At 39.6% G+C, this 18,103-nt stretch overlaps 1 protein-coding gene across 1 annotated transcript in view; it reads right to left on the reverse strand.

Annotated features, from left to right (window-relative positions):
- Positions 1-1,754: 1,754 nt before the first annotated feature.
- The window catches only part of TMTC1 (transmembrane O-mannosyltransferase targeting cadherins 1), a 266,800-nt gene continuing 250,451 nt past the window's right edge, over positions 1,755-18,103 (reverse strand). Inside the window, 8 exon segments of the mRNA XM_047740854.1 lie at positions 1,755-4,510; positions 9,959-10,036; positions 12,956-12,967; positions 12,969-12,992; positions 12,994-13,080; positions 14,437-14,574; positions 15,584-15,728; positions 16,299-16,434. Of these exon segments, the coding sequence (XP_047596810.1) occupies positions 4,370-4,510; positions 9,959-10,036; positions 12,956-12,967; positions 12,969-12,992; positions 12,994-13,080; positions 14,437-14,574; positions 15,584-15,728; positions 16,299-16,434 (761 nt within the window). The 3' untranslated portion in view covers positions 1,755-4,369.

Raw genomic sequence — 18,103 nt, forward strand, 5'->3', positions numbered from 1 at the left:
CAACTACCCATAACTACATTTGCTCTGATTGTCATTACGAATACCCTACAGATTTATTAATCTAAGATGCACATCCTTCACACATCAGATCAAACATTTTATTTTCCCCTCAAAAACAGATTCTAATGAGCACAAGAAGAAATAATTAACAAAAGCTGACGTGTGTAATCAAAACAGAGACATAAGTCTAGGCATACACTCTACGCCATGAACACCGCCAATGAGTTTTACATACTGGGTGCCTTGTCTGGTGTATACACATGGTGTACACACATTCTTCTCCATCTGAGAGTGAAGAATTCTGAAAATGTGAGGTCAAATTACAGTCCAATTGCCACCAGTGCAAACTGCCCCCACCCACCCCACCTGTCAATCTTAAAACAATAGTCTCAACCAATCAACTGTGCCATGGATTATTTTTTAGAATTCTTTGGCTCATTTTAGTCTAGATTTAAAAGTAAAAATGGAGAAACATGGTAAAAGTCATAAAAGTTCTATTAAAGTTGTTAGCCTACTTCTCTAGTCTCGCTGCATTTTAACATCTGGACTAGTCAGCCAGCATCTCAGAGACTGCCCAAGGGCCCCAGGTGATCCTGCAGTCCCACCCGGCTTGAGAGCCCCTGTGTGTGAAGGAACAGTTCTTAACTATCAGCTGAATGCAGTTCTTCGATCTGAGGGGCCTGGAATGTTTAGTAGAGACAATAAGAAACCACACATTCATTTTTATTCCCCTTCAAATTATAGTTTCTGTAGGGTCAGCTGGTAAAGAATAGTTTGGATTTTCTCATTTAGTCTTGTTGAGAAGTACGGTACAATCACTATAAACCCCTCCATCAAGTGAGGTATGACCTGTGACGAGTGTCAGTCTTATGCTAGGGGCTGTGACGTACTATAGGAGGTTGTCATTAAAGTGCTGGCTTTCATTTTTGTTTTGTGATGAACTTCAAAACAAACAGACCCAAAAGAATATATACATCTCAGGATTCCCTAAAATAAAATTTCTTTTCCTCCAAGGTATTTGAATCTTTGGTTTACTTAACGTTACATCGCTAAACTGTGTTTTATGAATACTGTTAACAGCTGGAAAACATCTGGATCACTTAAAAAATCCTGAAGAATTCTTAAGGTTGAAATAAACTTGTAAAGCCATTCTCATGGCTCCTATATCAAAGGACTGCCACTTAATGGGAATCTTAAAGGCCAGGAGGACTGGTTCTAGGTAGGACAGAAGGACAGGTTAGATTGGCAGTACACGGGCGATAGATGTACACAAGGGACTCAAAATGTAGCTGAGAAAAAAAAGCGAGTGTTGCTCAGAGGAACACAGTCACAAATGAAACTCTGATCACCGGATCAAGTGTTCAGCCAGACTAAAGCATCTCCTGTCTTGTCCTCGGACAACTTCCCTCCCACCAAGGACACCTTACATATTTAAGGATCCAGTGCAAGATGGAATTGCAGGACCCCTCTTTCAAAATTATTAAGAATTTCAAGCAGGGCCTTCAACCAAGCACAGGGGCCTTCTGAGAGCAGGACCCCCAGGGACCACATGAACCTCAGGCCCATGAAGCCAGCTCTGCCATTCCATCTCAGAAAGGGGACAGCAACTCTCCTGCCAAGCACACTTTTAGTAGGGGACTCTGGATGTATGTCCACAACTAGCCAGGGCACTCTGATTTTATTGACAGGAATGAATTCCACATAGTATTTCATGTTACAAGAACCAAATAAAAATAGTTATAAAATACACTTAATATCTTTGAAAAATAACATGTTATTTATTTTCTTTTAGGCACCATTTAACTATGAAAACTATTTCATTGGCTACATCTCAGTGGCATTATTAAATCCAGATAAAAATATCTGACCCAACAAACGGTGCTTACTTTTCACATTCAAGGAGATGCCAGTGCGTGTGCACAGAATGAGCCAGAGCGACAGTGTGGGGTGGGGGGCAGAATGAAGGGAGGCTAAGGGGCATGGGGAGAAGAAGGGAGGGAGGGAGAGAGAGACAAGAGACAGACAGACATGGGGAGAGAGAAAAGCACCCAAAAGAAGGTAGAACAAGTCTCCTGAAGGCCATGTGACCCCTTCCCTCAGAAACTTTTAGGCTATAACCGCCATTTCAACCATTCTCACTAATGTACCCTCATACCTTTAGCGGCATTTCAAGTAAGGCATAATTGCTTTTCAAAATTTGGGACTTAGTCTTTTCTGTTAACTTCTTAGGTGTGAGTCTTGGTTACAGATTATTCTAAAAAGTTGTGATTTAAGTCTCAGATACTGTTTTTTAGCTAGGGCTTCATTTCCACCACCCCCCCCAATTTGGGGGTGGACTGATAATTTAAAATGAACACTGTGGTACATTTCCTGGCCTTAGGACTATAAAAGTATAATTTTGAGGAGAATGAAAATATTTTAAGAAAATCTTGGACAAATTTATGACATATAAGGTTAAAAGACTACTAGAAACAGAAGATCACAATGGCAATATATAGACATTGTTGGATTATTGATGCATACAAACACATGTATGTTGATTCAAATTCTGGAATCCTTTGCATTTAAAATATGCCTTGCATCATCCCTTTACAGCGAAGTTCTTTTAACTAGACTTACCTTGACCAAAAAAAATAACACACAGGGGCAGTGTTGAAAAGAAGAAGGCTTTTTACCCTATCCTGGCCTGAGCAAGTGAAATCCACACACCTTTGGGCTATGACATCTGTAGGCCACCTGGCTTAGCCTGCAAACAGCACTCTCCAGAGTTCCTCCTCCTCCTCCTCTTCTTCTTTTTTTTTTTTTTTTTTTAATTTATGATGATGACCAAATTAGAATCAGGTGTTCCAACTTCTTCACTTTCAAAATATATTACCACCCAAACACTGAACTCCACTTCCTAATTTCTTTAGCTTTGGCAAGTGAATCATCAATACAAATTTTTTGAGGGGCTGTTAAAACTTTACATTGTAATTCAGGTTTGTGATTTCTGTATGATCAGTTCTGAAAGCTGCTATTAAAACCACTATGTACAGAGAAAAAAATTTGCACATATATATATGTATATATTAAATATTTTATAAGTTACAAAATAAATAACACTAAAAACAAATGTCAAATTGTTAAGTTCCACTTTGCTGGCCTCTGTCTTTTAAATATAAATATGTATTTTTATAATTATGAATTTAGACTTTTTTCTCCCCTAAATTTTTTGAGCATTCGCCAAGAACTCTCCATTATTATAAATACAGAACCAAGAACTCTGGATTTCCATCACTCATGTTCTAAAGCACAGAATTCTCATTAAATTTCAGTAGACAAATCAATAGAGCTTCTCTTCCATCCTCTTCATAGTCTATGAAGATTTTTGTGATATATTGTATAGCATTCAGTGATTAAATATAGTTTTCAAAAAAATAATAAATCTCTGGATGACTGAATGTTAAGATAATAAAGTAGAGCATTTCTCTTAGTTAATATCTTTAATATTTCTCATGTAGAATATACTATTTTTTTCTCCACCAAAATAACAATGTATGTGGAGTCAGAAACATTTATGATTCTAAAAGCACTTCTGAAATCTTAGAGCAGAATCACTACTCTAGTAATACTTGTAATAAAATTAAAATAATCTTAAACATTTCCAAGAAATTAGAGGAACCAAGATCCTTGATTTTCCCCCAGGGATGAGAATACCCATACACAATCCCAGAAGCCTCCTTTTTGTTGTATCGGGCAATGGGAAAAGCTTGCATCAGAGTGGAATTTAATTCACTCTTCAACTGGGCTCTAGCAATATCCTCAGGGGGATATTAGACAAAGCTCACTTAACCACACCCTTTCCCCCAAATATTCCAGAAGATTCTACAAAAACTATTAGATACTCATTTCTAGTTCTGGAGAACTAAATGAGCTACCTCTTGGTGGAATTACCCAGATGGTTTATCCCAGAGATTTTCTCCTCTATGACATATCTCATCTCACAAGGAAGAGCTGCTCTGTCGTCAGAGCATTTAAGCCTCTGTATATCTGGGACATAAAAGTCTACACTGAGATGGAATTAGATTCTTAGGTTGGAAAAGCAGAGAAACAGATGAAGGGAAATCTGGAATTAAAGCCAACAAAAATCTGCAAAACGTGTAGTAGTTGTTTTACTTCCTCTCAGATGGAGCCCTTGCTTACTGTCTTCTTCCGTGGAAATGCAAGTCCCTTAGCACAGGGTTACCAGCGGGCATCCCAAAACATGCCTCCCCAAACTCAGAGCGAGCGGAAAGCTTCTCTGTTGTGCCCCTGCTGAGGTGAAGGCCTCCAACACTTCTTCCTCTTCCAGAAGCACCAGCACTGTCCCTCAAGACTGGGCCAAACACAGCTACGTCTGATCCTTTTCTCGAACTTCTTGTAATCGTTTCTCTAGGCGATCCAACTTGGCAAGATTTTCCTGCAGCAGTTTGCTGTCTGGAACCAGCTGTAAGGCTCTCTTGTAATAAGCTCTTGCGGACACATAGTTTCCCTGTGGGGAAAAAGAGAGACGACAATTATAGTCTGACCCATCAGAACGCTCTTGGAGAATGGGGAGACTAAGAGACAGACCTTCTGGCCAAGTTTAACAGGAATGTCCTCAGAAGGAAACCCTGTCTGCATGGGTAATTTTATCCTTATCTTTTGGTGCTTTTGGAGAATCCATTTGTTTTAAGTACCAGGCCAGCTGGAGAATGTGAAGGATAAGAGTTACACCGTAAGGTGAAATGGCAGAAAAACAGATTTTCAATTCTACTAATGTATGGTATGAGGCTATCATTTCATAGGGCTCTCGTGGGGTTGGTACTATTCCTTAGTAATCAAATGGAGCCATGGCTAGAGATGGGGGGTGAGGGGGAAGGAGGGAGGGAGAAAGGGAGGGATGTTTGTGGGAAAATTCAAAAGTAGTGATGATTAAATAGTTTGGAATCTGCTAGACCTATTTAGTGGTGGAAGTTATTTTAATATCCAACTAACACAGAAGCAAGATTTGCCTAATATGGGCTTTAATGTAAACATACGTTTTTATAAAGTGAAAAGAACTGATAAGAACATGGAGTCAAATTTACCTAAGGTATGTGACGATATGAACCTGCTGGATCCTCTTAAAGCAGGAAAGAAGGCATAGCACCCCTGACCTGCTAAAGATACCTGTCACCACCCTCTGTTGGCCCCCATCTGCTTTGTTCCATGGCTTTCTAACTGGAAATGACGTGTGCCTGTTCCAGATGGTTCCAGACAAATTAGTCATAATTATTGTTTTCCAGGCCCTTTTCTGCTACTAAATTTTACCTTCCTTATTTGGTTCACCCTCTTTCACATCTGTGTCCTGCCACGTCTCAGAACTCTGAGTGTTAAGAGTTCTCTTCATTTCCCTGCATTTCAATTTGCTCTATTTTATTCTCCATTACAGCTCCATGTGGACAAAAACCAGTTACTCTCTGAATTCCCATCACAATTTAAAATAGCATCTCTAATTGAGAGTTCTATGTAGCAACCAGCAACTAATATTTACTGAACGCTTAACTATCCTCCAAAAGAGCTAATGCGTGTTAAGAGCTCAGACAGGCTGACACATAGTGAGTCCTCAGTCCAATGCTACCATTGTTGTCATTATTAAACAACCATCCAGGGTTGAGTAAACACCATCCCTTTATTACAGTACTTACTCGTCATACTGGTAAAAAGGAGAGTGGAAATGACAGAAAAGTTAATTGTAACTTTGGGAATCTAGGCTCTGACACATGTACAAATCAGAAAACATTTCTGATTAGCCCTGATTCTCATAAGAGGCTAAACAGAATTCTGAAGCGGTGAGACCCTGGATTTGCTTTATTCAATTGTTATTATTTTTCATCAACTCCAGCATTTATCTTCCAAGTATCTTGTGATGTTTACTAGGCTTAGCGCACATGTGCAGACAACTGAGTGCTCTCAAAATATGTTTATATTACAGCCGACTTTGAAATTTTTCTGCTGAGAGTCTTCTCTGAATGTAGGCCTCAGCCCGGTGCCTTGGCATTTCCTTCTCTGACTACCAGCTTTCTTTGTCCTTTCACGTAAAATCTACTCCTAGAGTTATCTTCTCTCCCTCAAATTGCTCTTTACTTGATTAAACTGGAAGCCTTGGTTTTTTTTAAAGTTATATCCCTTGATTCAGTGTCCCCAGTTCTGAGATGCTAAGAGAGGGAATCTGAATTACCTAATTTCTAGAAATGTGCTATCTAACTCCACATGGCTATTTAAGCTTCCATCAATTACGGTAAATTAAGAATTCAGTTGCTCGGTTTTACTAACCACATTTCAAGGGCTCAACACGCACATGGGCTAGTGGCTGCTGCCTTTGACAGTGCAGCTATAAAACACTTCTGACACCATGGAGAGTTCCGTACGATGCCACTCAAGAAAATGCACATTCGGCAATACTGAAAATAGTACTTTGTGGTGTGGTCCAGTTGATAGAACCCTTTGATTATAAAGAATGTATTTTAGCCTTTTTGGTCCATCCATTTCATCCTTTATGAAGCTTCATTATAATTATCTTTTATTATCAAGCAGTATAAGAAAGAGACAACTCCCGTCTCATCTCTTCATGCCATGACCTGGCAAAGCCTTATTCCAACTTGCAACCTTACCACAGCCCTTGGTATCCTAAGTTTCACCTGGGCTCAGGGAAGGAGAGAAGCCTGGAAAGAGCACACACTACCTGGCAGTGCAAAGAGAAAGATAATGACCACTCTCTCCTCAGGACCTCATAATAATCTTGCATCCTAATGGTACCATCTAAATGACCACATCCAAACCATGTGCCCGGTCTATATACTTATTCTGGATTGTAACATAATGAATTTACTGATATTAGATGATTTTTCAATTATAAACATAGCAATTTTATACTGTTCAGCCTAATTCATGATGTTTGCAAAGACGAAAAACTGCATAAACTAATTTTTAATCAGTGTGTTCATTACATTTCAAAATAATACATTCAATAGATCCTTCTTCAATCTCCAGATACCTTTTCAGGGGAAGTACCTCTAAATTTAAAGCAACGGACTCACTCGTTAATCTGAGAATTCAATGAACGTACTATTCTCCTTGTATTTCCAGACTTTTTGGAAAAGTCTTGAGTGTACTTACTGTACTTTTTAAAAAAAGATTTATTTGTTTGTGTGTGTGTGAGAGAGAGAGGGAGAGAGAGAATGAGCAGGAGGAGTGGAGGAGAAGGAAAGAGAATCCCAAGCAGACTCCATGCTGAGCTCTGAGCCCAATGTGGGGCTGGATCTCATAACCCGGAGTCAAACAAGTCAGCTGCTTAACCAACTTCGCCACCCAGGTGTTCCTACTTATTATATTTTTTTTTTTTTAAAGATTTTATTTATTTATTTGACAGAGAGAGATCACAAGAAGGCAGAGAGGCAGGCAGAGAGAGAGGAGGAAGAAGGCTCCCTGCTGAGCAGAGAGCCCGATGCGGGGCTCGATCCCAGGACCCTGAGATCATGACCTGAGCCGAAGCCAGCGGCTTAACCCACTGAGCCACCCAGGCGCCCCTATATTTTTTAAACTAACAACTGAACCCACTGCTTTAAATGCAGGCCCATGTCATCTAAAAACATATTGAACATATTATTTTAAAATATAACGATTTAATATATTATTTAAATATTTAAAGTTACGTTTCTTTCTCTCTATCTCTCCCTCGTCCTTCCTTCCTTCCTCCCTCCCTCTTTCTTGTATTTTTTTAAAAATATTTTTAATTTTATCTATTTATTTGACTGAGAGAGAGAGAGATCAGAAGGGAGAAGTAGAAGCAGACTTCCCGCATAAGCGGGGAGCCCGATGCTGGGCTTCATCCCAGGACCCTGGGATCACGACCTGAGCCGAAGGCAGACGCTCAACTGACTGAGCCACCCAGGTGTCCCCTTTCTTTCTGGTATTTTTTTCCAAAATTTATTCCATGTGATTTATGATCAAGCTTAAGTAAGTTCATATTGCTAGACACCCTAGGAGATGATTAAGATCAGAGCTCAGGTTATTCTGCTCTGATAAATGTCCTGTTTATTCCTCTATTAGAGCACAACTCTCAGTCACATTATCCCCTTCCAGCTATGTAATCACGAGTTACCTTTCTGTTTTGTTGTGTTTCTGAGAGTGACCAGTTTCCACTTAATAGTAAATCCTATTGGGCTTTTATTTAAATGCTAATCACTATATTACTGTTTTATTAATATAAAGAGTCTCAGAGTCTTCTAAGGACCCCAACTCATTCAGCATGGCATAAAAGCCAAAAACCCTGCATTCCCCTTCAAGGCTCTACATGATCCTGCCCTGTGACTTAACTCTGACTCCAGTTTCTACCATTTCATCTTACTTGCCTCCTCCCTGTTCTTCAAACACAGCAGGTACTCTCATACCTCAGGACTTTTGCATATGTTCTTTCCCTGTTTTGCCACATGGCTTTTCCCCTTCAGGTCTCTACTCAAAATAACTTTAAAAAAAAAAAAATATTTTATTTATTTGACAGAGAGAGATCACAAGTAGAGAGAGAGAGAAAGGAGCAGGCTCCCTGCCTAGCAGAGAGCCCGATGCGGGACTCGATCCCAGGACCCTGAGATCATGACCTGAGCTGAAGGCAGAGGCTTAACCCACTGAGCCACCCAGGCAGCCCTCAAAATCACTTTTTAAAGTGAGGCCTTCCCTATTTGCGACAATGTGGATGGAACTAGAGGGTATTATCCTTAGTGAAGTAAGTCAATCGGAGAAAGACAACTATCATATAATCTCCCTGATATGAGGAAGTGGAGATGCAACATTGGGGGCTTGGGGGGGGTAGGAAAATAATAAATGAAACAAGATGGGATCGGGAGGGAGACAAACCATAAGAGACTCTTAATTTCACAAAACAAACTGAGGGTTGCTGGGGGGAGGGGGGTAGGGAGAGGGTGGTGGGGTTATGGACATTGGGGAGGGTAGGGGCTATGGTGAGTGCTGTGACGTGTGTAAACCTGGCAATTCAGACCTGTACCCCTGGGGCTAATAATACATTATATGTTTATAAAAAATAAAAAAATAATTAAAAAAAATAAATAAAAAATAAAGTGAGACCTTCCCTAACCACCTTAATTTTAAATTTCAGCCCTTACTCCATGGTACTTCCTATCCCCATTCTCTTTTTTCTCCATAGCACTATGATATATTTTACATATAGATGTATGTATGGATGTGTTTATTTATTGCCTGTCTCTTTTAGTAAATGTTAGCTCCATGAAGACAGAAAGCTCTGTCTTACTTATTTAGTGTTCTATTCCCAGTGCCTGAAGAAAGAGTACCTGGCCCATTACATGCACATCACATGTCAAATGAACGGATGAATGAATGAATGATAGCGAGTCTTTGAGTTCATTACTTATAGGCAGCAGCCTTCCCAAGGGTCATTTTTGATGATTCACTCAAAGATAGCTTTTCCTTTTGGAAAAACAAAAAACCCACAAATAAACAACCTTGCATTTCAGTAAATGATTAGGGAGTAAAAGATACATTAGGTACAGGAAATAATAAATATTTAAAGTAACACTGTACTCTTGACCATGAGTTAAACTGTAGGACAATGAGGTCCAGGAAGCCCCAACAAGGGGCAGATTTTATTTGCTGTATGATGATACTTCTCTTAGGTACACATGGTTTTCTTTATGTTCTTCAATAAAAGCATGGAATATAATTTGTATAGACTTAGTTTTCAAATGACTTCATGATATTCAATATCTGGATAAAACAAAGTGAACATAATCTGTGCTGATTTCCCTTTTAAACATATAAGGCTTTTGGTCTTTAAATAATTCAAAGAGGGAATTAACAATATTTTCTCAATCTTTTGAGAGAAGACAGAAAGAGAAAATGGAAAGAAAAACCCAGATCCCTTGGAAAAGAATTATTCTCCTACCTTGATGTGTTGGATTCCACCCATGTTCATCCAGGCCTGTGCTTGATCTGGATTTAGCTCCACGGCAGCTTTATAGCTCTAAATATACAAGAAACATTTTCAGGTTGAGAAAGGAGAACCCACGTTTAATGCTACAGGACGGTGGAAATCACTTTCTTCCTGTGTGAGAATGTAAATGGTTAACACAATGAAACCAGACACTACTAGCTCACAGGTGTTCCCGTTTATTTCAATTATGTTTCAAAACTGATGACTGGGAAGTGGAGGAAACAGAAATGTGTAATTTGCTCACAGAGACTGAGGATGCCCGCAGGGAATCCAGGTGATTTTATTATAGTGCATCATTTCTCTCTGGCCTTGACCCGCAAGAAAACGCTTTTGGATTTTTTCACTATAAATGGAGTTTGTAAGAATATACTTTTTCAATGATCACAGAATCTTTTAGAATCTTTTCCTATGTAGCTCAGCCCTTTCACAGTATCACTGGCCTGGTTATTCAGCCTATACCGATATCCTTGCGGTGACAGGATGCTCATTCCTTCCTTGAGGACATCTATCTTCCTAGGCGATAGTTTCAATCATTAAAAAGCCTTCCTTTATCTTGAACCACAGGTCTTCATATGTCTCAAGAGAATTACTTCTCTCAAATACCTCTTTTGGTCTGGAAATGTGTATCCCATTAAATGTAGCATCTGTGAGGCATACTGATAATATTTTTTTTTAAGATTTTATTTATTTATTTGACAGAGAGAGAGAGAGAGAGAGATCACAAGTAGGCAGAGAGGCAGGCAGAGAAAGAGAGGGAGAAGCAGGCTCTCTGCTGAGCAGAAAGCCCAATGCAGGGCTCAATCCCAGGACTCTGAGATCATGACCTGAGCCGAAGGCAGAGGCTTAACCCATGGAGCCACCCAGGCGCCCCAATACTAGTAATATTTTGCATGTTGTTTTATATCACCACTGGGTCTTAATTTAAGAGTGGTCACCTTAAGTAAAGCTAATGGCTATGAGTGTTGCTTTCAATTACAAAGCTAAGTATCTGTGTGTCTATTTTAATGCTCTTTGCTATTTTCACTGATGAACAGCTTCATAAAGTAAACAGAATCTGGTCCATCCCTCCTCCTGTTTTAAGAGAAACAAGCAAATAACAAGAAACTACACTTCTAAAGAGCTGGTAAAATAAACCTGAAGAATGTGTCTCTTAGGTTAATTTATATCAACAGAGATGAGAGTGTAGGGTAGAAATTAAGAACCTGGATTCAAATCCCAGCTCCATCTCTTACCCTCTGTGACCTTGAACAAGTTACATAACCTCTGAGTCTCAGTTTATTCAACTATAAAATGGAGAAAATGACCATAGCTTTCTTATATGACTATTGAGAAGATCAAATTACTTAATATGTGTAAATCATAAATAAAAATGCTACTCATAGCCCTATTCCTATCTGTCATAGATCTAGCCACTTTATTAATTGATTGATTGATTGATTGATTTTAAGTAGACTTCACACCCAGTGTGGAGCCCAATGTGGGGCCTGAACTCACAACCCTGAGATCAAGAATTGAGCTAAAATCAAGAGTTGGACGCTTAACTGACTGAGCCACCCAAGCACCCAAATCTAGTCCCTTTAAAATGATTATCTGATTTATAGTTAAAGCAACTGGAAAATACGTTTGTTTTCAATACAATGTATAAGATACAGATACCAGATAACTTCATAATTAAATTATATATTCATTAAATTGTCATTTTAAAATGCTTACATCTTACGGTATTAAAAATGTTCACAGGCTAAGGGGGTCTGGGCAGCTCAGTTAATTAGGTGTCTGACCCCTGATTTCAGCTCAGGTCATGATCTCAGGGTCTTGTGATTGAGCCTCTGTGCTCAGGCGGCTGTCTGCTTCTCCTCACCCTCTCTCTTTGCCCCTCCCCCTGCTTGAGCACTCTCTCTCTCTAAAATACATAAATAAAGCTTTTTAAAAAATGTTCACAGGGCACAGAAAAATACGCAATTTCCCCTTCAAATATGCCACTGTTTTAAGAGTTTATGTTCAAGTTATTTTTCCCAAATATCTTTACCTGTTCTTAAATATTTTGAAAGTCACTCACTGTTTTCAGAAACAGTAATATCATTTAAAATTTTACTTTTCTCATGTTATATTTAGTGTAATTTTATGACTTCATTAATTCTACCTTGTGGCTTTACCAGAAATGCTTGGTATTTCTATAATATTTTTATTTGTTTGGAATATCTTTTTTTTATTTCAAACTACGTACAAATTTTATTTGAGAGCTGTAGATAATTGAATGCCGCTAAGACACAAGGCATTATGTTTTAGAACATGGAAGGAAGCAGTCCCTTTATACAAGAAGTCCAATCTAACTGGGGAGCAGGCACTGTGCACAGAGGATTGGGGGCGGGGGTCAGGTAAGGAGGAGAGAATAGGGAGAGTAAAAAGATGCCTAACAATACAATGTAATATATGATACTTTCAAATGACTTGTAGAGATGGTATATGTAAAAGTTCACAGGAAGCAAGGACACTGGGAGAAAGCAAGATCCAGATGGGCTTCCAGAGGGAGGAAGACTATGTGTTAGTGGATGAGAGGGAATCTTGTGAGGAATTGGGGGGATGTGTGAAAATGCCAAAGCGATTTAGATACTCGTCTAGATGGACTAGAGGGTTACTGCCGGCCAACAGAGAGAGTGAGAGAGGCAGAGTGAGAAACTAACTGAGGGAATAATGTGGCATTGCTTCAAACATCAAGTTAAAGGCGATTAATTCAGAAAATAATGCAGAGGTACTGCAGATCTCTGAAATAGTTTAAAAAAATAGTCAATTATACAAACTAAACGTGTAACATCATGGCCATCAATCAAAAAATTCACTCCATAAACATGCGAGTCATCTTAAATTTTACTATATATGCTTCAGTAAAGATTGAGTACTAATTTTAATCTCTTAATTTAATAACATAATTTGATTAAGTGTTTATACCTCAAAAGCTTTATTCCAGAAGATTCTGCTCTCTTAAGTTGGTTTCCTTTTGTGAAAAAAAGTTCAGATACGACTTTTGGGTCCTTTGGTTTCAGCTGGAGAGCCTTGTCGATAGCATCGAGTGCCTGCCAACAGGAAGACAGAATGTAGATGAGATGAAGAAAAACTAACTTAAATGATAATATTTATACTTTTTGTCCTTAAGTATTAGCTGGTGTGGTAAATGACAATCAAAACACATTCTTCATTCTCTCTGATGTTCTCACTGAGAAATAATGTGGCTCTGACAAAATAATTTTCCTATACTCCAGGGTTTCCATTTACACTGTGACAATGACATGTCCCTGGCCAGTCCACAGGGAAGTCAGTGATAAAGATGAAAGAAAACAAGACCTGGGGTCAGGTGATTTGCCCTGCCTTTGTCCATCTGGACCACTCCAAATACAGCCTCCTCTTAGGTCCCTGGTACCCACTCTGCCCCCAGCACCCACTGCCCCACTCCCTGCAGCTAGGGATCCTTCAAAGCACAAATTCCACCATGTTGCTCTTCTCCTTAAAAGCCCAAGTCTTCTCCAAGGATAAAAAATAAAACCTTTGCCCTGGTCCCGAGCCCTGTGGCGTGTTGTCTCCAACAAACTCTGTGGCCATTATCTTATACAGTGCCCTGCTCCCTTTATGCCCATCCCTCAGACTTGCCATTTGCTGCTGCCACAGGGCCTTTGCATATACTTTAACTGGCCTGCAATGCTTTTCACTGCCCCACTTCATCTAGTAACTCCTATTTATCATTCAGCATTAACCTTCATATCACTCCACAGGGAACCTAACCTTTCAGATCACTCAGGTCCCTGATAACATGCTTGTTAGGACCATGACACTCTTCATGACATTACTGAGCATAGCTTTAATTCTACATTTGTTTTTGACTGCTTGTTTAATCTTGGTTTCTTCTTCTTCTATAAACTCCATTGGGACAAAGGTGATTTTTTTTTGTTTTTCCTATACTACTTTATTCCTCGTACCTACCACAGAGGCTGGCATATAGCAGGCATTCCATAAGTACTTACTGAATCGCTCCATAAATTCAAGTCACATAACTTTTCAAATGGAGATAAACAATAATAGTTGAAATACAAGGTCACTGACCTGTATAAAGACTGCTATAAGGATTCTATAAATAACGTATTTGAAGGAACATAGAAAATGATGAAACATACAAATGTTAGTCTATATCTAGTTAGGTGAAAACAAATTGAGATACTATCACATAAAATCTTTAGACCAAGGATGAACCAAGAAAGTATTGTTTCAAGGGGACATATTAGAGTTAGGGGGTAACTGTGAAAAGCATCCGTAAGATAGGATATGCCAATGGATGGCATTCAAGATTGCTCAGCCTCATAAATGTGCAGACTGGAGAATCATTCAGGCACACCTCATTTTCTACCTGTGAATCCAAACAATTCCAGTGTGCTCCCTACCTTGTCGTGGAGCTCCTGCTTGCTGTAGATTGCTGACAACAGGCGGTAGCATTCAAGGCATCCGGTCTCTTCTGACACAATGTGGTTGGTCATCTTCTCAGCTTCTTTTGTCTGACCCATCACAGCCAAAACCTGAGCCTGCAAAACCACATTGAACTGGCTTAGGAGACACTGGTATCACCTCATCAAACAAAGCATTTCTGAAAACAGGCATTCCAGAGACACTCCAGAAAAAAAATGCTTAGCATCTATTTGCAACTCAGAGAGAGAGCTGAATTCCCAGTGTACAGGTGTAAAATTTTGTTTATTTATTTATTTATTAAGGCATATGCATGCACTGTGTGTGATAGCAGGGACACCAAAGACATCAACGAAATGACTTGACTTTTTAAAAAATTCAACTATCTCAAAAGAAATGATTTCATATGGTTTCAACAGGATGTCATGTTTACAAAAAAATGACAAGATTGATTTATTGCAGATCTAAAAAAGAGTGGCAAAAATGCACATTTCCAAAAACTGAAATTAAAAATATTGCTGATTAGTAATTTCTTCAATTTGAGAACCATACTCTAGCTATGTTAGAGAATGCCCTTGTTCTTAGGACTATATGCTGAAGTATTTAGAAAGACAGGGTGGGGCGCTGGGGTGGCTCAGTTGGTTAAGCGTGTGCCTTCGGCTCAGTTCATGACCTCAGGGTACTGGGATTGAGACCCGCATCTCCCTCTCCCTATCAAATAAATAAAATCTTAAAAAAAAAAAAAAGAAAGAAGGGCATGAGATCTGTAACTTTTTCTGGCTCACAAAAAAAATTAAACGTATTAATACTAAGCATCTGCACACATAAATATGCACATATGTACATATGTGGATGTATACACACATACATACATGATAAACAAATTTATCAAAACACTAAAAATGGATAGAGCTGGGTGAAAGGGGATACATGAGCTATTCAGTAAACCAAAAACTTAAAAAACTTTTTTGGTGTCTACGTCTTTGGTGAATGGCTCACATACTGGCTATATGGGTATTCAGAAAATGGATCTATGGTAGTGCTCTAGTTGCAATTCTGGGGCTTCTGACCCAGCTCCCTGCATGGCACACTGCATGTCCGGCTCATCTCTTTCGCCTACGCACTCACCAGGGCCAGGCGGAGCTCCCTTTGAGAAGGTTCTAGTGCCGCGGCTTCCCGGTAAATCTGCAGAGCCTCGTCATACCGGCCCGTGTTATAATACAGCGCTCCCAAAGGTGATAATAGCTCTGCTTTGTGTGCCACCTGTAGGGCCCTGAGTTTTAAGAAAGGTGAACTGAAATTCTCATAGGTACATTCTGAAAGCGCGAAACGCAGGTTTAAGGAGGATGGATGGTCCATGGTTTGAGACTCTCCAACGTGGTCTCTGTTTTTATAATCAAGAAGACTGTTCTTAAAACAGTCTTGCCACCCTCTAACTATAAGAATGTCTCTTGTGACCTCTCCATATGGAGACTGAGCTCCAAGGATCTTTCCCACTGATGGTGATAGGCTGGTTCCCATGCATGCACGGTCTGCCCCCCATATCCATTTTCGAAACTACTATTTGTGGCGGGGGCTGCAGTCCGCAGCCTCAGAACACAATTCCAGCCTTGGTTCTGACCAAGGTTCTAACCAGCTGTTCTAACCAGTAGGACTTTAAGCCATCCCTTAAGATACCATTTAGTATTTAGTATTAGTCTCTTTGGAGAGGAGAATCTGGATTGCCCGAATTGGCAAAATCGGTTACTATTCTAAGAGCATGTCTGTTCCAATGACATAAAAATTGGAAGGGTGACTACTAAGGTCTTTGGGCAACTTACAAAGTGAAGAAAAGGAACTTTACCGTTTGTACCATTCTTCAGCGGCACTGTTGTCTCCCAAGGACCTGTAGAGCCTCCCCAGATTCACCATGGCCACGTGATGACTTGGGCTGAGTGTGATGGCCTGTTGGTAATGGGCCACTGCCTTCTCTGGAGAGCCTGTAGCCAGGGGTGGTTGGTGAGAGCACAGCAAGATTTAATTATACAACACATGAGGCTCTTCAATTTTTCTTCTGATGTATATCATTCTTCTTCATATTACTGAGTCATACCATCAATTATTCAGTTTGTAAATGAGCTTGCATTTTGGCTTTGTCTCCTTGCCACTGTGTAGCTTTGGACCATTTTACTATTCATTCCCAGTTCCAAGGAAATTAATAATAAAAAAAAGGCAATAAAACCTAAAATCTGCTTTTTTCTTAATGTCTAGCATTTTAGCTCAAGTGTTTTTTGGCCTTTGCCCTAGCTAATATGATGTTTTGAGATTATCAGTGACTGTTGTTTATACAAGATACTGTTACTTCTCATTATATGAAAAAATAGATAGGCTATTATAGAAAAAAAAAAAAAAAACTGTCCTGAAACTATTTCTAAGCATTGGTCTCAATTACTCTACCACAACATAGTAATCAGGGCACTGCTTTATCTTTTTAAAAATCAGACATTTTTGTAAAATGGTATTTATGTAATGGGACTTTAAAAAATAGTAATAATGCCCTTGCATTTGTTTTAAAGATTTTTTATTTATTTATTTGACAGAGATTACAAGTAGGCAGAGAGGCAGGCAGAGAGAGTGGGGGAAGCAGGCTCCCCACTGAGCAGAGAGCCCTATGCGGGGTTCAATCCCAGGACGCTGGGATCATGACCTGAACTGAAGGCAGAGGCTTTAACCCACTGAGCCACCCAGGCACCCCATCTTTACAGGTATTTTTGACACAATTTAGCTGACTTTTAAAAAAGAAGATTAATTAATTAATTAATTTGAGAGAGAGAGAGAGAGAGAGCAGGCACGTGCGCGCATGAGCATGCGAGCTGGGGGAAGAGCAGAGGGAGAGGGAGAAGCAGACTCTGCACTGAGCATGGAGTCCAGTGTGGGGCTTGATCTCAGAATCCTGAGATCATGACCTGAGTCGAAATCAAGAGTTGGCTACTTAACCTCCTGGGCCACCCAGGTGCCCCTATTTAGATGCCTTTTGCTACCCTTTAGCTGTGTCTTGGTACTTAAGAGGTATTAAAAAATATATCAAGGTATTGCTTTAAAGCTATAGACACTAAAGTGTAAAGGGCACTTAAGAGACCTGACAAAAATCCCAGGGCAACTGAGGATGAAGACCAGAACTAGAATCAAGCCTCTGGTAAGATTCCCCAAAGAAGCTTCCTCGTGAAACTACATCTAAGTGAGTGAATTGCACAACGGTCTGAAGTTCTAGATGAAATGGAATGTTTATGACCTGCAGACACGTTCTCAAGTGCACCTTCTTTGAATGGATGTCTGCACCATAAAGATTTTATGTCTGTGTAGATCTATGTACAGGTCACTGGTAATAGGGAGAATTTCCACCAGTACAAAATACATGACTATGAAGGAAGTGGCAAGAAGATATACAAGGTAGCCAGTGGGATTTTAGGGGAGTAGCATTGTTTGTTGTTGAGGTAGAAGGAAGAGGGAAGACCAGATCAACAGGGGGTCTCTTCCAGTTTTTATATCTTCAGGACACCTAATGTATTAGTGTGTTGCTAAGAAACCAGCAGGTGGCACTACAAAACAATTTTACATGTAAATATAAGGGGCATTTCCTAGGAGTTTTGGAATGTAAATTTATGTTCT

This window comes from Lutra lutra, chromosome 8 (genome assembly GCF_902655055.1).
Source record: "Lutra lutra chromosome 8, mLutLut1.2, whole genome shotgun sequence".
Taxonomy (NCBI): domain Eukaryota; kingdom Metazoa; phylum Chordata; class Mammalia; order Carnivora; family Mustelidae; genus Lutra; species Lutra lutra.